Raw genomic sequence first — 24,438 nt, 5'->3', positions numbered from 1 at the left:
CCGACCAACGCGGTGGCTGGCAGGCTCACGGCTTCGCTACGAGTTATGACAAAATTGGCCGCCTCGGCAAGCCACCTCCGTCCGTCGCAGCAGCTCGCGGAGATCCTTATCGGCGGCGGCACGCCACCGCACCTTTTTTTTCCTCTGCTTGTCCCCCCGCATAACGAGAAAATTGGCTTCGACGACCAAAAAAGAAAGCGTTTGGCCAACGTGTACGTGTGCTCATGCCGGTCTCTGTCTACAAACACCCTGCATGCTTGCGCAGTTTTAGGCTGCATAGATTCCCGGTCCGCGCTCACTGTATCGATTGCAGACTGATCTGAGCAACTTTTTATAGAGCTCCAACCACTCCTTTGCCGTCGCACGCTTACACACGCACAAACATACTACAGTAGCCGGTCTGCGGTAGAGAATGCCGACCTGACCTCTCTTCAGCTCGTGTCCGCAGCACTTGACTTCTTGGTGGCCAGCTTTTGACAATACACGACCACCATCATCATTCACTACCGCCGACCACTACGCGCAACAGAGTCGATCTGCTACATCATTGACGGTCTTTCCTCACCGCATCGGCATTCATCGCTCTACCTGACATAGCGACCTGGCACACTGCAAACGCATCGTGATCATCACGACTGAGCCTCGACAGGCCTCCATCGGTCGCCTCGAAACGACCATGACCGACATCGCATCTGGCTCTGCATCGATGCAGCGTGCCGTCTCTTCCGGCTCGTCTCGTTCGCCCATCAGCGCTGCCTCGTCCCCATCCATGGCTGCATCCGCGCTTGCATCCGACACATTCTCGGCCATGGACGACGTCTCGATGCCTGCAACGCCTCCCGACGTCGCAGACGTGGGCGCCCTTCACTTTGTCGATCCCATCACCGCATCCGCTGCTGCATCCATCAACGCCACCAACCACGTCAAGAAACCCGACTTGTTCCTCTCCGTAACACGCTCGAACCGATCCAAGCTCGTGCTCTCTCCCACCGACCAGGAACGCTTCTGCCAGCATATCCAGGACAGCAAGAAGAAGTTTGCCGACGATACATCCTACTTGCCCAAGTCGACCAACATGGGCCTCAGTGACGTCGATGCTGCTGCTTTGCTCTCGGTCAATCCGTTCAATTTCAAGCGGTCCGACGCTCTCGGCTGGGAGGACGACGACGTTGACGTCGACCACGGACGTGCTCGTGCCATGTCCAAGCCGGGCAAGACGCTCTTCATGAACGCCTTCCCATGCATCTTCGTTTCGAATCTCACCAACTCGGTAGCGTTCTATCAGAAACTCATTGGCTTCTCGCCCGTTGGCAAACCGGCCACGCATCAAGCCGTCATGCGACGCGGACCTGCCGCTCGTCCACCTCGATCGGCTCAGCAGCAATACTCGGCAATCCCCTCGGCGGCTCAAGAAGAGGGTGTGCGCATCGTGCTACGCTACCTTCCTGCAGAATGGGGCGAGCTCAAAGGGGATGGCAACGGACCACCGCAGTTGCTGATTGTGGTGAGCAACGTTGACGAGCTCTTCCAGGAGATCGTAGCCAAACAACAGCAATTCAAGCCGAACGGAAGGGAGTACTTCCCCGAAGTGTTTTTGGGCAAGGGCAGGTTGCTCGGCAAGCCGCAAAACAAGCCGTGGGGCACGAGGGAGTTGCATGTGCTCGACCCGGATGCCAACAAGATCATTTTCTACCACGAGATCAACTAGGTTCTCTCAACGGCTTCGTCATCCGACGACAATATACCCAGCGAGCGGTGCAAGATCACACGTTTCTCTTAGTTCTTTTCTTGTACTTTTACCACCACCTCTCTCGAGATCGTTTGCATTTTCGTGTTTGAATTGTCGTTTTCTACGTACTTGTAATTGTTGTTGTAGGTTCATGTTGATTGGTATCTGCTTGTTTCACACGTGGTCTCGCCATGTGTGAGGGTGCTGAGGATGCTGTCTGTGCAGGCGGTATGGTGTCGCTGAGCTGAGCGGTTCAGAGAGGTTGATGCCGAGCTTGGCATGGATGCAGCACATGGGCGTTTAGGGGTTGTGGTCACACATGCAGCGAAGCAAGGGTCACGAGTTGTTAAGATGGTGTTGAGGATGGTGTGTGACTGGCGCGTGTATATGTTGTACATGTTGTGGACGGGTTTGGCTCTTGTATGTGATGTACATGACGTGCACGCTCTAGTACTCTGGCGGTGCTTCTGTACCTGCGGTACTGGCCATCTCGGCGTACTGCCTCGAACCCATCTCCGTCAACCTTGAGATAACCCTCGCAAAAGCGAACAGCTCCTCATCGCCCGTGAAGATGGGCGAACCACCCAGGTCGTCCATGGTCAAACCGAGGTCGTCCATCAACGACCTCATTGCCGCAGCCGTCGGTTTCGACTCGCCCGCATCGCCGCTGAAGATCTGCAAGATGGGCACCTCGCTCGACGCCAGCAGCTTGGTCTTGCTCTCGTAGGCTGCGTCGATGAACGTGATGAATCGTCGGGCGAGGTCGCGTTGGTTGAGACCCATTTTGGGTACGTCGTCGACAAAGATGGTGTTGAAGTTGTTGCAGATCTCGATGTAGTCGGCTGCGGAGCGGGGACGACCGCAGAGTTCGTCAAAGGTGAAGCGGGCGACTCGTTGGGTGGATTGCGGGACGAGCAGCGTTCGGCCCCAGATCTTGAGTGGTCGGTTTGAGATGACGGGGTCGTGTGGATCCGATGTCGCCGCATCGAAGAGCTTGTCGAATTCTCGTGTGTTGGCATCGTCCAAGGGCGAAAAGTAGACTTTGGAGAGCGCACGAGGTACCTTTCGGTAATCGGTACCGGAATTGAGATCGGTGACGCCGAGTTGCGATTTGAGAAGGTCGATGCAAGGAAGGAAAGATTGTCGTTGAATGCCGTTCTTGTACAGCTCGTCAGGATGTCGGTTGGAGGTCATGACCATGACCACGCCATAGGCGAGCATGCGTTCTAGCAGACCGCGGAGGATCATGGCGTCGGCGATGTCGGTGACTTGAAACTCGTCAAAGCATAGCACCGAGTGGTTGTGTGCCATCTCGCGAGCCACCGCTTCGATGGCATCGCTCTCCTCTCCCGAGTGAGCCGCGCCAGCTGAGCCAGAGCTGGACGCAGAGTTGGACGAGCCGGATGACATCATCATCACGATGCCGGACGGTTTGTGCGTCTTGGACTTGTAGAAGTGAGCTCTCTTGTGCGCTTCGATCATGAATTGGTGGAAGTGGATTCTTCGCTTTGCGGTGATGTTGCTCGGAAGCGTATCGTAGAACAGGTCCATGAGCATGCTCTTGCCGGTGCCAACGTCGCCGTACAGGTAAAGGCCTTTTGGGATGTCTTCTGAGATGGTGGGGATCTCGTGAGCGTTCGACTTTCTGCCAAAGGGCAGCCATGAGAGTAAGCCTTTTGACGCTTGGAGATGTTCTTCCGGATCCGGAACGTCTCCTTGCTTGTAGGTCTTGAGTTTGTCGTGCAGAGACTGGAGGACCTTGATAATGTTTCGCTGATGAGTGTCGTCTCGTAGAACGCCGTCCTGAACGAGCTGGTCATAACGTTGGATGGGTGTGCTTGCTTTGCTTTTGCCAGCTTTGGCAGCCGAGAGTGATGAAGTCGAGCTGGAAAATGACCTGCCGAGGATACTGGAAGAGCTGGATGCTCTTGAAGAGGGTTTGCGGGGACTCGATGAGCGGACAGCGATACCGGCAGGCTCCTGCGATGACGTGAGTGACGAGAAGGTTGGTCTGGCGCGTGCAAGGCGCCGGCCGCCGACCTGGCGAGCGGGCTGCACGAGTAGAGGCAGCGATGAGCCTACCAAGCGGTGCACTACGCCTGCAGTCATCGTGTCGGTGAATTGCCCGGTCTATGCCGTCGAAGGATGGAAGATGGTGAGAAGAAAAGCGGGGTTGATGAGCGAGTGTTGCACAAAAACACGTCTTTTCCAGCAGCGCCTGTGCGTCGGACTCACTCCGCCTTTTCCCGCCTCTTCCGAACCGGTGTTGCGCTTCAGTCGGCTGCGAATCGGGTACCAACGGTCACTGTCTAAAAAGGACGAATCGGTGATTTCTTGATCTGACATGAAATAGGAGACTTGGTAGAGAGCGTGCCTGCAACCGAGGGCAACCGATGGGGAAAGCGCCGGGAAAGAAAGAAATATCTAAAATTGGAAATCGGACTTTTGTTTCATCGACGCTGCGTGCTGTGTACAGTATGCATTCAGCCGCATACAGTTTTGAGCCAACCAACCATGCCTGTCCAACTCCGCTCACCTAGATCCATCCGTCCAAGCGAGGTCGATGCTGATATCGCTTCACCTTCTTCACCACCCACTACTGAGACCGACCTCGTCTCTCCCACCCTAGACTGCGATCCATCGGATGGAAACTTAGTCTCTCGGCTGCCTTTCTGCAGAGGCATTCACTTAAGATGAGCGTCTCACCATTTCCACCAGGTCCCGCTCGACCTGCTCCAGAGGACAGACCGGCGACGATGCAGAGCGCAACATCGATGGGGTCGACCTCGTACGAATCGTATCCAGCTTCTCCGACTCCACACATGCAGCACTCTACCACCGAGCCGTTCTCGTCCGCATCTGCGTATAGGAGCAGCATGTCGCCTCCACCTCGTGCACCATCTGCGTCCTTCTCTCCGCCGCCTCATGCTGTCTCGAATGGTGCAGTTGCTGCTGCTGGCTACGAACGTGTTCCACCCATCAATAGTGCACCGCCGGCATCGACACTGGTCATTCAAGAACCTCCAGCTCCGTCCACGCCTTTACCCGCACCTGCCGCAGCTCCTGGAGTGCCACGCAAGGGTACCGCTGGAGAGGCTCGTTCCGCCAAACACTCGAACAATCGCGATGGCGCCGCCTCCATCTCCAAATCAAATCGTAGTAGCGGCGGAACATCTTGGTTGTACGGCGACTCGAACTCGTTCATCCGAGTTCCTTCCCGGAACGCTTTCCTCTACCTCGTCGTCACCGCCATCGAAGCGGCGATCGTCATCACCTTGGTCACGTTCATCTTCGTTCGCATCGTCACGCAGGTGGACAACTTATCTCAAAACCTCAAAACAGTCTCTGTCTACTTGGCGGTCTTTGTGTTCGGATGCGTGTTCCAGGTGCTCATCTCGTGGGATGCGGTTCGACTCAAGAACACCATGCAGCTGATCGGAGTTCTCATCTTCAATCTGGCCTTGACAGCCACGGCTGCGATCGAGATCAGGCAGGTACGAGACGCGCTCAACGCTCAGGACCGCGTAGCCGGTGGGTTTCCGTGTCCAGACGATCCGAATCGGCTGTGTCGAGCAAACTCGCTTTTCCCTTCGGTGGAAAGGTACCTGATCGCCGTAACAGGTGTTTGCTTCGTCATCGAGTTCTTCCTCATCTACCTCACCTTCAAACTCTGGAAGGAGTTCGGTTGGGTCATCTACCAAAAGATCGGTGCAGACTTGCGCGTACGAAGGATGTTCTTCTGGTACCAGCTCTTCATCGTCTTCCTCAAGTTCGCCTTCTTCTTCGGCGTCGGTTTCACCGTCATCTACCTCATCTTGGTCGCTCAGACTACGGATTGGGAGTACGGTGTGACGATCGCAGCAGTTCCGATTGCTATGGTCGCACTGTTCGCGGCTGGATTCGCGGTGAGACGCGAATGGACGAGTCTGATGGTGCTTTCGCTGCTCCTCATGATGGCAGGGATGGCGTACTTTGTGTTCAAGTTGACCCAGGTTTGGTTGCCGAGTACGAGGGACGAGTATACGTACGTCCATACCACGATCACCTTCATCAGTGGGTTTGCGTGCGCCAGTCTAGGGTTGACGCTCTTGAACGGCTTGATCTGCTTGTTCAACTTCCACAAAGGATTGAAGCCCGCACACGATGCGATTGGAAGGTTTGCAGGCGTACACAGGCAGAGGAAGAGTCGAAGTGGGCCTGGAGTGGGTGCAGCGAACGATGATGCCGAAGCGGCGGTGTTGGATCTGGATGATGAAGAGAATGGTAACGGAGGGGAAAAGGGACAGAATGGCATGATGAACGGAGGGCCGGATCCTAGGTTGGGAGGAGGGGCAGTGCAGAGTCCTATGTACGCTTCGCCATCTGGCGAGATGACGTTTGCCGATCGAAGAGCCAGCGCTGTCGCTCAGTCCTACGCCATGCATTCGCCGACCCCTGCCAGCCCGGGCAACGGCCCGGTCTACGCACCTCAACCTCCGCACGCCACTCAAAACATCCCAGCTAGCCTCCAACCAGCCAGCCCAATCCACTCCGCACGACCTCCGTCGCAACAGTTCTACCCTCAGCAACAGCAGCTGCCCAGCCCGTACACAACACTGGCAGACTCGCATCAAGTCAAACCTACCGCTTCGCGCGTCTCCTTGGACTAGTTACCTGCTGCGATACCATTATATACCCCCCTTTCGCTAATGTAACGACCTTCACGCCATTGAACGCATTGATCCACGCTGCTCAACTTTGTAAGATTGAGTCTGGACTTCGACGTGAGTGAAATCGTCAATACACACCAGCGGTCTCGAATCTTCTGCTCGCGTCTCGACTTGCACATATGCATTGCACGATTTCAAGCTGAATTGGTGGGTCAAGAACGAGTCAAGAATGATGGAATTAGAGGGACCGATCAATCAATGATCAGATCGTGATAAAAGGCAACAAGACGCGACCATGCTGTGCAGCGTGGAAATCTATGGATGCTTTCGAGACAGGAGAGATGTAAGGGGGACGGTGACTGGAAGATGCAATGTGAGCCAGGGTCGAGTGAGGGAAGAATGTCCGTAGGTTATGCCATATCGAGTGAAGATGCGTGTTGATGCAAGAGTTAGGCGGAAAGATCCATCATGCAGCAGCATTGATAGCGATAGACGGCTGCGCAAAGTTTGAGCCGAGCTTGTTCTTCTCCGACAGATTTGAAGACACCGGCAAAGTCGAAGTTGGGGCGTGTGCATTCGCATCAGCTTCAGCAGCGCCGACAATCTCGCGGAATGGCGAACCGGCGCGCTTTTCGATATTCGCCAACCACATGTTTTGCAAGACAAATTGCGGCAAGGCGTAGTACCTCCAAGTGGCCCAACGGAAAAACATGCCCACCTCGTCTTGACGTGTGGTGGCGAAATCGCTCGTCATGTTCTTGCGCACGTCCTGGAACAGCGCCGTCTTGTCGGTCAATACGGCCTTGACACCCCACCTTGTCGCCTCGATCATCTCGTCTTTGCGGTTGACGGTCCAGACGTAGATGTCCTTTCCTGCCTTTTGCGCATCGGCGATGAATTGCTGCCCATCGGTACCGACCAGGCAAGCAAAGTACATGGAAAAGCCGGTGCAGTCGTACCAGAAGTATTTGCGTGCCGCTCGTGGCGAGGCGCCAATGTGGATGCGCTTCATGGAGGGGACGTTGATGAGCGCGGATTCGAGGAACTTGGGGTGCCAGAGACCGAGGATGAGCCGCGGTGCGAGGTCTGTGTCGAAGTTGGGGTAGGATTCGATGACTTTGCGCATGAGTGGGAAGAGGCGATCTGGATCGTTGTCGGGCTTGATATCGAGATTGAGCTTGACGTGCTTGTGCTCCGGTCGCATGAGCAGGTCGCACACCTGTACGAAGGTTGGGATCTGTTGAGCGGGCTGCTTGAGGGTTCGGAGGTGCTCGATGCCATCGTCACCGTAGTAAGGACGCTCGTAGATGAGACCTTTCCCGTTGGTGGTCCTTTCTAGCGATGGGTCGTGGAACATGACAATGACGTTGTCGGTGGTGATGTGAACGTCGGTCTCGAGACCTTCGGAGCCGTCGAGGATGGCCTTTTCGAAGCTGGCGATCGTGTTCTCCGGGAAGGTGGCGGATGCACCACGGTGACCCCAGCACTCGGGCATGTCGGGTCGAATGTCCATCTTGGCAGACCTAGTGATGGGACGCATGGCGGGCAGCGGCGAATTGCGGCGTGATGCGATGGTAGGGTAGAGACGGTGGCAGAGCAGATAGATGGAGGCTGCGATCAGTACCAGGTTGGCAACAGCACGACTCTCCTGACTGCGAGGTCGGGAAAGTGGATGATGGAGTAAGGTAAGAGGCACACGACAAGGTGCTGTGAGTAGATCGTGCGACCCGGGTGGTCAAGGCGTTGGAGAGCTGCCAGAGCCTGCGACGTGGCCAAGGATTGGAGGGGAAGAAGTTGATGGACAGGAGCGAGGATGCTTGCCGAGTAGAGGTGTGAGCCCAAGCAACAAGCAGAGCCAAGGGTGAGTAGGTGATGTGTTGTGAGCAAGGATAGCATCTTGCTCGTACCGGCAAGAGGGAACGTGACAGCTCTTTGCCACGGAACGTGCTCACCGCCAAGTGTCAGCCTCAATTTTTGGTGGCCCACCGCGACTGTGTGTGACGTTCTTCCACACTCCACCTGTCTGGCATCACGGATACAATAATTTCATCATTCGGCTGTTCCGAAATTTTTCAGAGTCTTTTCAGACAACAATCGGCTGGGCCGCCTGTCCGCTCTCATCGCAGCTATCACACATGTTCCCGAAGCCCACACTCGTTCTGTCACAGTGTCAGATGCTCCCCTATCTATCCAGGCGCAGTGTCCTCTTACAGTATTGTTGGGATTGCGAGGCCATGTTCGGGTCTCGTGATCCAGAATGGGCCGCCGAGGTGGTCGAGGTGCATTGGTTGAGCAGGTGGGCAGCTGCATGCAGGGTCAAGCCGCAGCTCAGCTGCACCTTTTTTGGCGGCCCGACCGGCTTCCATCTGACAGCCTTTTTCTCACCCCGCGTTCGGCGAGCCACGACAAAGAACGCACAGTGCAAGCCGAAGCGGCAAAACAGCGAACCACGGCAACAGAGTTCAGGCCTGATCGACGCTTCGGATGGCACCTCCTGACGAGGTCAAGCCCGTCAAACATCCCGTAGCACGTCTAGACCGCGCATTCACAACGCTCGCTCAGTGCGCTGCCCGTCCGGTCTATACTCTCCAGTACCGCTGTCCCAATCCACCACGAGCTGATGGCGGTGCGAGCCAAGCCGTGCTAACCTCGACATGCATGTCGGTTTCGAACCTCGTAAAAAACCTCAGAGCGATTGTGTGCAATCTGGGACGCCGTTGCATCTGTATTGTGCCTGTTCGTCGACTTGGACGCAGATCCCGGCACGAATTCACCGATGGTCCACCGAGAAAAACAAAGGCGTCCAGTATGTCATGACTGAACCCTACATGCAGCTCCTTTCTTTGACTCGTCTAGCGCCGCTCGGCGTCGACAGCGACGGTGCTTCCAGCCGACCTGGCACGACATGAATTTCGCGCTCCAGCCCCACTAGAACCCCTCCGCGAATTTTGCCCAGTGTCAGTCGCGCTCGTCAAGCTTCTCTGGACGTGTCCACGTTGCCTTGGCTAAATTGTCTCGAAGGCGGAGAACGTGCCTGAGCTACTGAATTGGCCAGCTTTGTTAGACCGCATAGCTGTGCAATCATCTCCTTGGGCTATTTTTCATCGTTTCCGAAGTGTTAGGTAACAAACTCACAAACACAATCGAACAAAAGTCGGATGCACAGGCTCCTTCGCACATGTCACACGAGCTACTCGCTCAAACCTGCCCAAGGGAGTCACCGTAGGATCAACATATTTTTGCGCAGTGAGACTAGCTTGACAAGAAGGTGGTGCGGCGGATCAAGTGCGTCGCTTGAGTCCAATCTCGAGCTGGACCGGTTTACGCAGGAAACCTTCAAACGTCTCGAGCGGCTTTTCCGGCTCAGCGAGGACAATGTCGTACCTGCGGAAGATGGCAGCGATCAGCACCGACAGTTCCATCATGGCCACGTTGCGTCCAACACATGCACGAGGTCCGACGGAGAACGGAATGAAGGCTTTCTCGAAATCACGCTTGGCGTTAGGCGCGAGCCATCGATCCGGGTTGTACTCTTCCGCGTCCTCGCCAAACACCGACTTGTCGCGGTGCAGCGTGAAGGCGGGTACCGAAAGGATCGTGCCAGCGGGGAAGCGTTCACCACAAACCGTAGCTCCTCCCTCGGGGATGACGCGAGGAAGACCGATGGCTGATGTCGAGTGGAATCGCAGCGACTCGTTCAGCACCGCCTGCAGATAAGGTAGTTCCTGAACGTCGCTGTGCAGCGGAACGTCCTCGGCGTGCTCCAACTCGCGGTCGAGCTCGGCCTGCAGTTTTCGCATCTTGTCGGGGTGGGTGGCCAGGTGGTGAACGATGGCGCACGAGGTGTTGGACGTAGTATCGGATCCAGCAATGAGTTGGGTGAGTGCCTCGGCGGTCAATTCCATCTTGCCCATCGGCTCGCCTCGGTCGTCCTTGGCAGACTGCAGTTTGGCCAGCAAGTCTTCTCGTTCCGATCCATTCTGCAGACGATCATTGACTCGAGCAAGCGCAATACCAGTGAGCTTCTTGACCGACGTCAACCTCTTGGAAAACCAGGGCAGCTTGAGCAGATACGGTCGCAACCAAACAGGCGCCAGTCCCATCGTGCCCGAGTATTCGCCACGCTCGTTGATGATCTTGACGGCAGAACAGTAGTCAACCTTTTTGTTTCCGTTGGCATCCTCGTACTCGACCTTGGCTTCGTCGACACCGTTCTCGAGCATGCCAAACGTGCTGCCAAAGGCGAGTGCACCGATCGTGTCAAACGCAAAGTAGTTGAGCCACATGAGCGAATCGAGCCATGCACGACCCTTGATTCCTCGAGGACTCTCCTTGTTGTCTTTGGCCGCCTTGTCGCAGAATTCGTCCCATCGCTCGAGCAGCAGCTGCACCTCTCGTCGGATGAACGGCTCGAAAGCAATGATGGTCTTGGGTGCAAACGTGTGCGACACAATCTTTCGCTTGCGCGTGTGCTCGGCACGATCACGCGTGTTGAACAGGCCGCGTGGGAAGGGCTTAGGAGGTACAAAGGCGTCGTAGTAGGCGGGCTTGAGCGTGCCGGTACCATGACCGTAGACGGGCTGCAGCGCCTCATGGTCGGCGATGGAGACGTGGTTGGGAGCGATACGCACGAATTTGCCTACAAGACGAAGCAGAACGGTCAGCACAGGAAGCGTGCAAAGGAGAGCACATGACGATGTACCACTTACCGTACTTCTGATGCTGCTTGTGAACGTGTTCGAAACGGTGACCGACCATGGCGGTCCTCATCAGCCAAAAGTCGGTGAACTTGGCGAGGAAAGGTCCGGGATACTTGATGATGGCGGTGTTGGTGATGTATGGAACCAGATGGAACAGGACGATCGCGCCGATGACTGAGATGGCAATGTGGGACGGCGACTCGATCGCCCATTGGAGCGCGGCCCCAATGCGGGGAAGCAGGTCGGTTTCGACCATGGCAGTGGATTTGCCTCGTGTGCGAGAGGTATCGATCTACAACAGAAGTCCTCGTAGTCTCCGCTTGGGAAGACGGGAGGTCGGGTGGATAGCGTACGAGATGGTCGGGGTAGTCGGGGAGAACGATGATGAAAGCTGGGCCCTTTTGTAGCTTTCGCCGCTTCCTTCACCAGCGGCATCGAGGAGCCGGGGATATTAACCTCGAGCGAAAATTGCGGGGTCCAAGCGAGCCTGACACTTGACTGGCGAGACAACGTTTTCCGCATTTCCAAGCAGAGGCTGCACTGCAGCCAACGATGAGGTTTACGCGCAGACGGGCCCAGCGTCAGGGCCACGGCGAACGAGCAGGGTTTCATCAGAGCTTCCCACTCTGGATGTCACGGCGTAAAAAAACAGACCCGCTGCACGCTCGTTTGTCGGTTGCAACGGTCAGGCGAGCAGCACCGACGACTGCGAAAGCACCAAAAAGGCACAGCAGAGCCCGACTTGCCTTGATCCCGATGGCCGTCGTATCCGAAAATGTAGAAATGGTTGGCTGCACTGACCGCCTCGGGTGATGACCATGCCACGACTCGGTAATGCTGCTCCGCCTCTGTCCCTCATTCGTCATAGTTGCCTACCCATGCTCCGCCTGTCACTGCTCGTTGATACCAAGAGACGGTCCCCCACCAACCGCTTCCGTGACTGCTTCGGTCTCCTTCACACCCACTGTAGACATAAGTGGCTGCGTGACTTTGACACTGACCGACACGGTTGCTGATTGCAGCCGACCATCCGGAACCCACCCACTACATTCGCCATTACCATGTGTCGTCGCTTCGATCCTCTCGGCCAGTGTTAGGATCGCGCTCAGAGTGTCAGGCACAAGGAAGAGAGAAAAGAGAGTTAAAGTTACGCGACCTTGACTTCGTAATGGAAACCAAATTCGACCCCCGCAAAAGCACACTGCGCGCTTTTCCGCAAGGCCGGCAAACGAGACATGCAGCCGGTGCATGATCCAGCCCCCCCCGCATGTCGTCCAGCATTACAAAGCTCGAGTTTGTAAACCTGGTCGACTCGCCCGCCCCGCAGGAGCAACAAGCAAGCCAATCGGCCCTCTTCCGTCACCCGACAATGTCAAGATTCCGACGCTTCGGACCATGCTCTGCAATACAAGCTCAAGCGACCCGACGACAAGTCTTCCAGAAGCATACGGCACTTGTTTGCCGTCAGACTCGGCAAGGCCGGCAGTTCTCGAGGTGCACGTCTCACTGATGACCAGGAAATGAATGTGGGATGAGAAGCAGGTTGTAGCATCGTACAATTCCAGATCCAACGAATGCAACCCATGCTGCTGACGAGGACGACATCCGTCACCAAAAGTTCTGAGCCCAGTCGACGAGCGCATCCCATCCACGTCCAACTGCGCCGTTTCCAATCTTGCCCAGCAACCTCCTCCACTGCAAGATCTGATTGTCGGCGCGAGCCAGGCCGATGATGCCCTCCATTCCTCCGACTTTGGCGAACATCGAGTCGATCGGCTGCGTCACCTTGGTCGCCGCTTTGCCTGTTGCGCTCCAAGGCCTTGTCCAGGCCAGCAAGTTCAACGCTTGCTGCAACAGAGATGTCGCTGCCGATGACGGATCCGACGCCGCCACGCCCGCAGGCGTGTTGGCGCCCGGAACAGCGCAGCTGAACTCGAAGCGGTTGGCGTGGAACACGAGCGCAGCGCGATAGTGGAACACGATGGCCAAGACGATTCCAATGTGCCAGAGCTGATGCGAGTGACCCCATGTGTCGAACCGGCCAGGCGCCCAACTCTCGGGAAACTGCGTCGCGTAGAATACCAGACCGCCGATGTAGAACGCCAACGACGGGAAGATGGGGCTGAAGAAAACCATCGTCTTGCCCAGACCGTGCTCGAAAGCCGCATGTGTGAACGGAGCCAAGGCCGTAGCGCACATGGTCAGGAAGACGGCGATGCGCAACATCTTGTTCTCGCGCTTGTTGAACCACTCTGCCCACGGAAGTATGGCGCCGGCGAGTCCGACAACAAGCGTGGTGAACGAGTAGAAGAGCGCCAAGTTGGGTTGGCAGTAGAAGCAGTTGTACACTGTGGTCCAGATCGAAGCGGCTACGAGCCAGGCGATGCCAGTGTAGTCGACGCACGCGAATCGCTCGAACCACTTGCGATCCGAGCATCCTGCCATGACGTGCCACGACACCGAGAGCGTGAGACACTTGGCAGCAGCAAGCAGGTACACGGTCTGTACCAGCCTATCCATCGGTGTCGTCTGGTCATCGAGGCCTTTGCTAGGCCAAAATAGCGGCACGATAGCTGCCAGACCCCACAGATGGGTGTGAATATTGCCCGTCTCGTTGTGGATCTGGAAAGTGCTGCGAAGCAACGCTTGCCAGTTTTCAACAGGGATGAAGCGATAGCCGGAAAGAATGTGCTCGTTGTTGCGGAAGAAGGCGGGCAGATGCTCGTAGTGGATAAGCTCCTGGCCATTGCGTGCGAGATCCTTGGCGATCTGGTACAGCTTCTCCTCTGCTTCGTGGACAGCGTGACCGGCACGAGACGCAATGCTGTTAGCGCGCGACCGGGAGCGTGCCGAAAGGTCAGAGAACTTGGCCTCGAAACGTTGCGCCAAACTGGCGCTGTTGCCGTCTTCTGCAGCATTCTGCAGAGCGTCACGCCAGGCCATGTTGCGTACCGACTCCTGGATAGACTCGAGCCTTGCTTGCATCTTGGCAGCCAGTGCATAGGCCTGTGATGGCAATTGTGTCGATAAGGGCTCGAGTACTGATGCAAAGTCGAGATCAAATTGAGGCAAGGAAGGCATGGCGGGCAGCGCAGGGAGTTCGGCTCTGAGACGTGCCGCGTCGGTGGAGGAAGGAAGGCGTGGCAATCGCTCCCTCAACCCATTGCCGAGACTGATGGGTAGAGCAAAGCTGGATGAGAGTCGTTCCCAGTCGTGCGCAAGTGACTGTGATCGAGAAGCGAGCGCCGACGATGCCGAGGCTGGATAGCTGGGCAGAAGCGCGACAAGGCGTCTCAGATCTTCCCGCATGGCCTCGAGTTGCTGAAAGAAGGCGGCCGAATGACTGTCGATCCAGGCTGCCTTTACATCAGAGTCTTGCTCATCGATCCTTGTCGCAGATGTGCTTGCGACGGCTGATGCCTGAGAGTCATCGTCAATTGCCGATGTCGACGCTGACCCGGAAATGCGCTCGGAATAGAAGGAACGTGCTCTGACTTCGAGCTCGGTAAGATACGACAAGAGCTGGGCTCGCAGCGAGACGATCGAATACGGCAACGATGCGGGAAGGTCGAGGTACTCGAGCGATGTCAATGGCTGATGGTGCTGACGGAAGAGTGATGGATCCCAGTCGTCATCGGACGAACCCGAGTCTGTGGCGGTGGCTGTTGCGCTGCTGAAACCTTCACCAGGAGCGTCGCGAGGGTCATATCGGAAGCGCACTGGTGCTTGTGATAGTTCGGCTGGTTGCGAAGCTCGCCTTATGCGTCTCCTGACATGGTAAGGACGAGTGGGCTCGTCCATGATGGCCGACACTTTCAGTGGAGAGTATGTGCGTCTGGAGAATGATGATTCGATGATGGGCGACGATCGCGACGAACCGAGCGAAGGCCGTCGAGGCGTCATCGTAGTGATCTGTGAGAGAGCAGAGAGGAGGAGAAGAGATCAAGGGGAAATGCGGGCAGATCGATGCTGGGGTTGGAGAGTTGCGACGATCTACGGTGGACAGAACGGATCAGATGCGCATAACGAAAGTATGTGTGTTGTCGCAGCCGAGAGCGGCGAGCAGCGGTGAAGTCGATTTGATGTGGATGGTGCTGGCGTATTGAATCCCGAGCCGAGCCTTTTGGGCGATGGTGGTGAGAGTGAGCTTTGTCGTCGACACAAAGACGATGATGGAGGATGGGGAGACGGGCTGTATCGACAGTACTCGAAACAAAAGCTACAAAGACGTGAGTGGGGAAAAGTGACGGGAGATTCATGGGGTTCACCGGCACAGTCACCATCTCAACACTGTGATCTGCAGCCTGTACAAAGAGTGAAAGGGTCAAGTTAGGGCGCCAAGCTATCGGAACACAGCATGGTGTGGCCAAACTGCCTAAGAGGTTGATTGTGGCTATCTGCAGCTTCTTGAGGCCAGACTGCGCCGGCAGGTTTTTGTGAAACTTGTCGGCGTCTCTGTTTGTTTAGCCTCCGCTGAGGTGCACAACGTCAGAGTCAACACACAGGTTGCCGCCGCCTCAGTTTCCTCGAAAATTCGTAACTTTCAAGGTTGCGTTGTTGACCTGATTCATCTATGCGGAACGTTTCGAAATGCAAGACCTGCTATGAACAATTCGAGACCTAACAGTGTCTGCGAAAACAAAAGACGCGTCCGTGCGATGCCAAAGCTGGAACGTCAACTTTTGATGTGCGGGAACCAAATCGCTCAGCTCCACCTTCCATCCGACTTCCATCCACCACCTTTGATCCAGTCCAACGATTGCAATATTGGCCGTCTCCCACACGATGCCGCCCAAGGCCTCCATCAGCACCAAGGCTCCCGCCAATGGCAAGCCCGCCAAGCGTGGGCCGCCTCCAGCCATCAAATACTACCTCATCGTTTTCAACTTTGTCTCGTTCTTTGGATGGGTGGTCGTGCTCTCTACGTTGATCAAGCACCTTGCTTATGGACCACAGCCCTTCTCGCCGCCTGTCAGGCTTGCCGCTGATGTTTTGGCGCGCTTCCGTCTGGTCAAGATCGGCATCGTCAAGTCGTATTCGCACCTCTTCCCTGAGCCCGTCGCGCGGCTGCTCGAACGCGCCTCCAACTCGCACACCTTTGTCGGCTCCGTCGTTGCACTCGTTCAGTCGCTCGCCGTTCTCGAGGTGGTCCACGCCGCTATCGGATGGGTCAGGAGCCCCGTCGTCACCACCGCCACACAGGTTGCCTCGCGTCTATTCATGGTTTGGGGCGTCACCGAGCGCTACTCGCAAGCGTGGTCGAGCCCATTCTATGCCACCATGGTGCTCGCTTGGGCCATCACTGAATGTGTTCGATATCCCTTCTACGCCAACCAGCTTCTCGACCAAGAAGGTCCTGCTATGCTCTGGGCTCGATACACCTTCTTCTACGTCCTCTACCCCATCGGTGCCGGTTCGGAAGCCATGTGCATCCTGGCTACGCTCCCCAACAGTCTTCCCTTCAACAAGCAAGGCGCCTGGGACCTGCGGGCGTACGTGTTCGCCGGTCTATTTGTCATCTGGTGGCCTGGTCTCTACGTCATGTACACCTACATGATCAAGCAACGTCGCAAGGTGATCGGAAAGGGCTTCTGGGGCAACAAGCTCGTCGACGAGATCCGCGCGAAGAAGCAGCAATGATGAGGTCGAAGGGGATGTGCGTTCTGACTATCGGCATGCAATGTCAGAGGCAGCAGCAGCAGAGTCGCGTAGATGCCGAACTAGGATCTTACCTACAGCGGACGTCGACCCACATGTGAAAAGCTATCGGAACTGCACTGTTGTGATGCAAACAATGTAATGCAAATGGTATCAATAATGTGATTAAATGGTGCGTTTCCGACTGGTGCGCCACATATTCCAAGGCAGCTTCCAATGTTTGCCACTCTGCAATGAAGCGTCGTACGGGTTGAAGTCGGCCTTCTCCAATCTCTCCAGGTACGATCTAGCGGGAACGACGCCGACCAGTGTAGGGACGACCGCGGCTGGGAGCTTTCCGCCGAACTCGTCGTCGATGATCTTGCGTGCGGTGATCAGATAGTCGTTCGCACGAGTCGCAAGGGCGAAGACAGCGTCGCGGAAACCTTGAGCTTCGGGGCCGTTGCGGAAGACGTCTTCTTCGACGACCTTGTGCTCGTGCACGAATTCGCGTGGGAGGACGAGTTTCCGTGCACCCTTCGTGATCGAGTTGCGCGTGTGCGGGGGTGGGTGCGTGTGGTAAGGTATGCTGGAGATGGCGAGGCTGAGACCGGAGACTTTCCCGAGGTGAGAAAAGAGCTCGTCGATGGCGTCGCTGCGTACGCCGAGCAGGTTGAGTGAGAGATAGTGGAGGCGAGAGGAGGTGCTTTCGGCGTACGATTCGAGTGATTCGAGCGAAGGGGCTTGGAAGTCGTCGCTAAGATCAGCCTCGCGCACGTCGATGATGCGCAGGAAGTGGTCGAGCATCAAGCCGCCAGCAGCGTTGGACTGCACGGCCGAATCCTGGAACGCATCGCGCAGAGCGAGCACCACCGGGTGCTTGGCTGGACGGTTCTGGTATGCTCCCTGAACGGCGTCCCTCCACCATCCCATTCGCATGCGGCCCAGCAGCTCGTTGGAAACCGTATCCTTGAGCCCAGCAATTTCGACGTTGAACGTTCGGATGGCTGCAAAGTGCGTCTGCAGATGCTTGGGGTAGAAGTGATGTGCCAAGTAGGATGGGTGGTCGCGCCTGGCAAGTTCTTCTAGAAGGTAGGTATGAGGAGATTGCAGCGGTGATAATTGCGTTGATGCAGGTGGAGCTGTTCTGCTCGATGATGATGCAGCCGCGCCCGACTGGTCGAAGTGAGCTGCCAACGCTGAGCTCGATGAGAGCATCCGTCTCGAATTCACATCTTTCGTCTGGGATGATGAGAGGAGCCGAGTATGGGAGCCGTTGCCCGCTGTGGACGTACGTAACGACTGCACATGTGACCTCAGCGCAGAGGTCATGCACCTTGATGTGGACGCGATCATAGCGGTGCTGAGTGAGTCCAAGCTGTAAGTGATGGAGAGGATGCTGAATGAGCTGGTTGGAAGAATGCATCCCGTTCAAAGCGCTGCTGCCCTCATCAATGGCACTGCTTGATGACCAAGACTTATGACGCCGAGACAAACAAATCCACAAAAATGTCCGACCAAAAATGAGGCACGAAAATGGATATGCGAGATCAGAACCATTCGCGGTCAGAGTGGAGGTGTCAATCGGCGATCCTCTCAACGGCGAATCGCTCACTCCTCTGTTTCTCATTGATGGTCGAGGCTGTGGGGGCATTCGCGACTGTCAAGAACTCTGCTATACCTCAAATTCAAGCCCTTTCTGACAGGAACAAGACTCGACTTTCACATCTCCGAAAGCTATTGGCTTGAAGGCTGGGTGCGACGAGGAATGCTGATGATGAAAGAGCTAGAGTACAACGAACAGAAGGATCTCGAAAGAGGTGGAGCGCGATGCCGACGGTCGGGACAATGTAACACAAGTCCAACGTAGACAGCGTAGCCGGGACTTAGATGCCACCCTTGGACAAGGTCATCCAAAGATCGTCTCCGAGATAGTGAATGTTTTCTATCGCAATACCCTTTCCAGTTGCTCGCACCTCCTCCGTGTCCATCGATAGGACACCGACTGCAAGAATCTCATCTTTGCCCTGGGCTCGGATGGCTACGCATTGCCCCTTCTTGAGAGGTTCTTCGCCCTTTGATGGATCCGGAAGCTTCCCTCCTGCGCTCGTCAAGCCTGGCGACATGACATTGGCACCCGAAAGAACGAATTTGATGGCTCCTCGGTCAACCTGTACTGACGGAAGCATATCAGGGACTTCATTTCAAAGAAAGGGACCAAGATGAAGAGCGAGATGAGAGGAGTCAGTAAGGCGAACTCGTACCACTATACAAGATAAGCAGCTGCAATGACTCACACTTGTGCAACAGCCTCAAGCTCGGCAGATACCAATCGTCGTAGTGCTGGAAGAAGAGCACCTGCTTTTCGGCGATGAACATCTGCACATGCTCTCTTGCAAACTTCATTGTCGTCACCGAGGCCTTGTTGGGCCAGGCTGCTTCGAGCAGTGCCCCTTCATCCTTGGCCAGCGCTGGATATTGCTCGGTAAGCTTTTGTCGAATCACCCTACGCACTGAAGATTTGAGTGCTGTTGCCGGACCCAGGTCGGGTTTCGGTTCGAACTTCTTGAATAGCGACATGACGATTGTTGCTCGGGATGATGATCGAGCGGCGGACAAGTGTGGTAAGGAGCAGCAAATGGCCGAGCAAGAACTTCCAAGATGTCGTGCGTTTCTCAGAAATCCAAGTTGCAAATTTCGGAACTCGGTTTCTATTTCAAAACTGAATCTAACATGTCCGTGCGTTGCAGCGATAATCGTTCTTGGCGCTTTTTGGTTGACAGCACAGCTTTGTGCTGCAACTCTGTGCGTCCCAAAACACACTGTGACGACAGACGCTGCAGCTCGTGCCAACTTTAGAAGCATTATGGGAGTATGGGCAACGCAACCACACGAAGAAGCATAGTACCTCTTGCTCGTGATCCTTCCTCCCTAACCTCCGACAGAGGCCATAACCGACGTCACATCCAGGATGGTGCTGCTAATACAAACTGCAGCGTCAGCGTCATCCCGGCACATCTTGTCCACGAACCTACGTTCAACCATTCCGCGGCATATTGTTCAACCCGCGTTGCATCCAAGCCCGCTAGAGGCGCAATCAAGATCGTTCTTTCACACATCGCTCCGGGCATTCGAATCGCAACAGCAGCATCGGTCCAGCTCATCCTCGTCAGAAGGCAGCAGATCCGAAAAAGACTCGAACGATGGCTTCCGTACCTTTTTCAACTCCACCGGCTGGGAGACCGCCATGGGTGCATCCTTCGGTGTTCTTCTGCTCGGCGGCGCTGCGATGGTGTACCACTCTTGGTACAAGCGTCACGTCCTAAAGAAGATGGAGGCCGCCTTCGATCCTGGCTACGACCCTGTCCTTGCGCTGGCAAAGAGCGGAGATCAGCTGGCCCACGTGCGAATTGACCCACCAAGACCGGAGGACGAAATGATTCGCAGCATCGTCTCGGGCAAAGAGGCGGGTCGCTATTTCCTCGTCATGGGCAGCAAAGGCTCGGGAAAAGCAACCTCGATCATCGAAGCTATGGCTGCCATCGATGCAGACGGATGCGCTTTCTTCGATGCTCACCTCGACCCCACCATCGTCGTCGATCGCTTCTCCGAGTCGATCAACTTCAGCAACAATCGAGACTACCTCGGCAATCTGCTCGGTCTCTCGGATCTCTCGGGAATGTCGTACTACCAGCAGCTCGAACGCGCACTGCACAAGCTCGAGAAGGCGCTCATCACGCGCAAGCAAAAGACGGGCAAGCCCGCCATCATCGTCATGAACAGTGCACACTTGCTCCCGCGCGACGAGGAGGGTACCAAGCTTTTGCACATCTTCCAGCAGCGCGCCGAGAAGTGGGCATCTGCAGGCACAGCCACATTCGTCTTCACCACGGCCGACTACTGGGTCTACGACGTGCTGCGCAAAGCCTCGAACCGCATGGACACGCTGTCGTTCCGCGATCTCACACGACGACAGTCGATCAACGTGCTGCGTGGATGTCGCAAGCAGTACTGGGGAGAGAAGCCATCGTCGCAAGATCCGCGCGTGCTTCAAGAGGTGTACGAGATCTGCGGTGGCCGATTGGGTTTGCTCAATAAGGTCGCTCGGCGCAAGGACATGCTCAGGGCGGCAAGGCAGATGGTGGAGGATGACATGCAGTGGGTTCTCAGCAAAACGGGCATCATCGAGGATCACGACGACGATGTCATGGATGAGCAAAAGTGGTCGACGTGCAGCTGGCTGCTCTTCTCCGAACTGGCCACGAAGCAACAGGAGCTCGAGGAGCTGTTGGACCAGTATGGAGGAAGGCTACCGGCGTTTGTCAACCAGGACACGCAGGAGGATCCGCAGTACAGCAGCTTGGCCGCGCAGTTGCATAACGACGCCGGCTGGTTCAAGGCCAAAGCGTCGCCAGTCCCGGGCCTCACACGCTTCACCACCGCTGCCCTCAGGAAGGATGATGACGATAGGGCTGACGACGACGCCGATGACAAGCAGACCAGCATCGCGACGGGCGCTAGGCTCGGTGCATCTGCCAAAGATGCTCACAACGTTGCAGACGATGATGACGATGACGACGACGAAGAAGAACACGAGACAGCGCACAGGCGTCTCACCGAATCGCTCATCACGGATCCAAGCATGGACCAGGAAGCTGACGTGCGTGGTGCCGATGTCCCTAATCCACACCTCACTTGGGGAGAAGCACGTCAGGTCATGACTCGCCCGGACTTCATCATGGAGCTCGACCACCTCAACATCATCCACATCGACCGCCATCACCACATCCGTGCCGACTCGATGCCGCTACTCCGGGCCATGCGTCGCGTCGCCGGATCTGAAGGCTACGGCGACAAGCTCGAGTCGGTGATGGACCGCGTGTCGGCGATTGAGAGTCTTGGACGAACACGCGAGCTGGTGTGGAAGGAGCAAGGAGATGGCGGCAAATTCTTGATCAAAAAGGACGGCAAGGGCAGAGAGTTTGAGACCTGGACTTTACTAGGCGGCGACGAGAGGCTAGGTCGAGACGCGGAAGGTGGCGACAATGATGACGATGACTAGCAGCTGCGTGTGTCTTCGCTGGCTAGACCAAGGAAAGCAAGTGGCAAATCACACTGTCTTTCCCTCATCACGCACGCATGCCATCTCCATCAATACATGTGCGGCGAGCCAAGCGACAATGCTACCACTGCCCCCGCGTGTTTGATCGTGAGTTGTTTGACCCTTGAACGCCGACCTGTGCCAAACACCAAGTCACGTCTGTCTCGTCGGAATTAGACACATCTTGCAGCTCGGGCCAGCCGAATGCACTCTCACAATTTTCCGCACACGGCTGCACAGAGCCGCCCTTTGGCTCTTTTTTTCGGAATTGGGACCTTGTGGATGATACGGGTCCAACAGCGCGCAGATGCGTGGCCCGCCCCGGCTTGAATGCCGAGATATCGCACAAGGTCAGGCAATGCACCTTCCGCTCGCGAGGCAATCGGCTCTGACGGTACGAGCGTGTGTGATACCAATGAGAAGAGATAGGTTTGGCGGTGCCTCTGTGTTTCGCTACTTTTGAAGTTCCGCTGCATACATTATGAAGGTTTCCGCAGAGATAAGCTTCTCTATGATTGCCCAGCGTCACACAAGCTTGATCTCAAGGCACATCGGTGTCACAGAGTTTTGGTGAAATTGACCGAGATGCGGACCGAGATTGTTCTGTATCTTGTGACCGTGGCGTGAGCAAGCTGACAATGTCGGCTATATGAATTCACCCGGTTGTCCTGCGGTCTCGTCACGCTCGCACAGAGGCGCGAAGGACAAGGGTGATATAAAGCGGATCGCCGAACTTCCACTCCTAATCCGCAACCCCATTCGCACCCGCTCGCTTGACTACCACTTCTTCATCTTTCCTCATTTCATCGTCATCAACATCGCGTCAGTGATCGTCCCGTCCGCCCCCCACCACCGAAGATGCCTGCAGCCATCGCATCCTCCTCTTTGCCCGCATCGAACGGCACAGCCAAAGTGTCGGCCCCTGCTGCTGCTTCGTCTTCGTCAACTTCAGCGACGTGGCGAGAGAAGGCTGCAGCTAAGGTGCGATCTCGACTCACCAGCATCCCTTCGGCATGGCATCTTCCCTCATCGATTCTGGACCACATCGACGAGAACAGCGGAAGCGATGTGCGCTCAATCCCAGCTTCGTGCGGCATCTTGAGCGCAGACGAGCTCAAGATCACCGAGACACCAGCAGCCGGCCTACTTGCCAAGCTGCAGTCTCGCGAATGGACGTCGGAAGCTGTCACCACGGCGTTCTGCAAGCGTGCCGCTATCGCGCATCAGCTCACAAACTGTCTCACCGAGATCTTCTTTGACGAGGCCATCGCACAAGCAAGGCAGCTCGACGAGCAGTACCAGATCACCCGCCAACACGTCGGCCCGCTCGCTGGCCTACCCATCAGTCTCAAAGACAACTTCAACCTCAAGGGCAAAAGTTCGAACCTCGGCTTTGTCGCGTGGATCGTCGACGCCTCGGACCACGACTCGGCGCTGGTGAAGCTCTTGCGCGAGCAGGGAAGTGTGCTGTACTGCAAGACTGCGACTCCCACTGCCATGATGATCGCCGAGACGGTTTCGAACGCAAACGGACGTACCCTCCACCCGGCCAACACAAGATTGACACCAGGCGGAAGCTCGGGAGGTGAATCGGCGCTGCTTGCGATGCGAGGCAGTCCGCTGGGCATTGGCACCGACATCGGGGGCAGCATCCGCATTCCGTGTTCTTTCGCGGGTCTGTGGGGCCTCAAGCCCTCGTTCGGCCGCTTCCCGACTGCGCAGTGCAAGAGCGGGCTGGCAGGCCAAGAGGCCGTACTGTCCATCAACGGACCCATGTGCAACGACTTTGAGGGGCTCGAAATCTATGCAAAGACGGTGGTGGATGCGGAGCCATGGCATTCCGATCCCAAGTGCCTTCCTATCCCCTGGACGCCAGTCTCTACGGCTGCGGCATCGCTCCCTGCTTCGCTCACCTTGCTCATGTTGACCGACAATGGCATTTGCACGCCTACGCCACCACTGCAGCGAGCTATGAGGCATGCTGTCGCCAAGCTGCGTGCTGCGGGACACAAGGTGATCGAGTGGGACGCCTCGAGCAACGCCGCAGATGCGGATCTATTCGCGCGCGGACTGAGCCACATCGAGACTTTCTTCCGTGCCGAAGGAGGCGCCACTGTGCACTCGATAATGGAATCTTCTGGCGAGCACATCGATTGGGTGAAAGGTCTTTCCGAGACCGACCCAAGCCGTGAGCTGAGCGTCAAGAACATGTGGCAGTCGCAGGCCAAACGTTCTGCGTGGCAGACCGAGTTGCTCTCGCGCATCCAGCAACTGGTAGGGGGCAAGCACTTTGATGCTATCGTGTCGCCCGTAGCCGCCGAAGTGACGACGACGCACGATGCGTACCACCACATCTTTTACACTGGCTGCTGGAATCTCATGGACATGCCGGCTGTTGTCATGCCACTCCGTGGCGTGACCGTCGACAAGAGCCTAGATGCGGCTCCGACTGGTTTCCAGGCCAAGAACGAGAGCGATAGAAAGGTCTGGAACCAGTACAAGCCGGAAGAGGTCGACGGCCTGCCGATCTGCTTGCAGGTGGTAGGTCAGAGGCTGCGAGAGGAAAACACGTTAGCGGTAGCCAAGAAGCTCCACGATGATTGTGTCTAGAAAGAAAACTCG

At 56.3% G+C, this 24,438-nt stretch overlaps 11 protein-coding genes across 11 annotated transcripts; 5 read left to right on the top strand and 6 right to left on the bottom strand.

Moving 5' to 3' along the window:
• Positions 1–676: 676 nt before the first annotated feature.
• On the top strand, positions 677–1,708 carry PHSY_001550 (glyoxalase; the record flags this gene model as incomplete). The annotated part of the gene is made up of 1 exon (XM_012332178.1): positions 677–1,708. The coding sequence occupies one exon, from the start codon at positions 677–679 to the stop codon at positions 1,706–1,708; it is 1,032 nt and encodes a 343-aa protein (XP_012187568.1).
• A 468-nt stretch (positions 1,709–2,176) lies between these two features.
• On the bottom strand, positions 2,177–4,075 carry PHSY_001549 (potential mitochondrial ATPase; the record flags this gene model as incomplete). Its single annotated transcript, XM_012332177.1, has 2 exons — positions 2,177–3,709; positions 3,965–4,075. The coding sequence occupies 2 exons, from the start codon at positions 4,073–4,075 to the stop codon at positions 2,177–2,179; spliced, it is 1,644 nt and encodes a 547-aa protein (XP_012187567.1).
• Positions 4,076–4,485: 410 nt separating this feature from the next.
• On the top strand, positions 4,486–6,378 carry PHSY_001548 (hypothetical protein; the record flags this gene model as incomplete). Its single annotated transcript, XM_012332176.1, has 1 exon — positions 4,486–6,378. One exon carries the CDS (start codon positions 4,486–4,488, stop codon positions 6,376–6,378), a length of 1,893 nt encoding a protein of 630 aa, XP_012187566.1.
• A 466-nt stretch (positions 6,379–6,844) lies between these two features.
• On the bottom strand, positions 6,845–7,918 carry PHSY_001547 (glycerophosphodiester phosphodiesterase; the record flags this gene model as incomplete). The annotated part of the gene is made up of 1 exon (XM_012332175.1): positions 6,845–7,918. The coding sequence occupies one exon, from the start codon at positions 7,916–7,918 to the stop codon at positions 6,845–6,847; it is 1,074 nt and encodes a 357-aa protein (XP_012187565.1).
• Positions 7,919–9,659: 1,741 nt separating this feature from the next.
• PHSY_001546 (pisatin demethylase) lies at positions 9,660–11,334 on the bottom strand (the record flags this gene model as incomplete). Its single annotated transcript, XM_012332174.1, has 2 exons — positions 9,660–11,017; positions 11,088–11,334. The coding sequence occupies 2 exons, from the start codon at positions 11,332–11,334 to the stop codon at positions 9,660–9,662; spliced, it is 1,605 nt and encodes a 534-aa protein (XP_012187564.1).
• Positions 11,335–12,686: 1,352 nt separating this feature from the next.
• On the bottom strand, positions 12,687–14,879 carry PHSY_001545 (adiponectin receptor protein; the record flags this gene model as incomplete). Its single annotated transcript, XM_012332173.1, has 1 exon — positions 12,687–14,879. The coding sequence occupies one exon, from the start codon at positions 14,877–14,879 to the stop codon at positions 12,687–12,689; it is 2,193 nt and encodes a 730-aa protein (XP_012187563.1).
• Positions 14,880–15,863: 984 nt separating this feature from the next.
• PHSY_001544 (potential protein tyrosine phosphatase) lies at positions 15,864–16,718 on the top strand (the record flags this gene model as incomplete). Its single annotated transcript, XM_012332172.1, has 1 exon — positions 15,864–16,718. The coding sequence occupies one exon, from the start codon at positions 15,864–15,866 to the stop codon at positions 16,716–16,718; it is 855 nt and encodes a 284-aa protein (XP_012187562.1).
• Positions 16,719–16,901: 183 nt separating this feature from the next.
• On the bottom strand, positions 16,902–18,071 carry PHSY_001543 (hypothetical protein; the record flags this gene model as incomplete). The annotated part of the gene is made up of 1 exon (XM_012332171.1): positions 16,902–18,071. One exon carries the CDS (start codon positions 18,069–18,071, stop codon positions 16,902–16,904), a length of 1,170 nt encoding a protein of 389 aa, XP_012187561.1.
• Positions 18,072–18,601: 530 nt separating this feature from the next.
• On the bottom strand, positions 18,602–19,295 carry PHSY_001542 (translation machinery-associated protein; the record flags this gene model as incomplete). The annotated part of the gene is made up of 2 exons (XM_012332170.1): positions 18,602–18,831; positions 19,013–19,295. 2 exons carry the CDS (start codon positions 19,293–19,295, stop codon positions 18,602–18,604), a joined length of 513 nt encoding a protein of 170 aa, XP_012187560.1.
• A 709-nt stretch (positions 19,296–20,004) lies between these two features.
• PHSY_001541 (hypothetical protein) lies at positions 20,005–21,777 on the top strand (the record flags this gene model as incomplete). The annotated part of the gene is made up of 1 exon (XM_012332169.1): positions 20,005–21,777. One exon carries the CDS (start codon positions 20,005–20,007, stop codon positions 21,775–21,777), a length of 1,773 nt encoding a protein of 590 aa, XP_012187559.1.
• An 897-nt stretch (positions 21,778–22,674) lies between these two features.
• Positions 22,675–24,426, top strand: PHSY_001540 (amidase; the record flags this gene model as incomplete). Its single annotated transcript, XM_012332168.1, has 1 exon — positions 22,675–24,426. One exon carries the CDS (start codon positions 22,675–22,677, stop codon positions 24,424–24,426), a length of 1,752 nt encoding a protein of 583 aa, XP_012187558.1.
• Between the last annotated feature and the right edge of the window lie 12 nt (positions 24,427–24,438).

Source organism: Pseudozyma hubeiensis, assembly GCF_000403515.1.
Source record: "Pseudozyma hubeiensis SY62 DNA, scaffold: PHS17, whole genome shotgun sequence".
NCBI lineage: Eukaryota > Fungi > Basidiomycota > Ustilaginomycetes > Ustilaginales > Ustilaginaceae > Pseudozyma > Pseudozyma hubeiensis.
The sequence above is the reverse complement of the archived record's forward strand: the minus strand, read 5'-3'. Positions and strand labels throughout refer to the sequence as shown.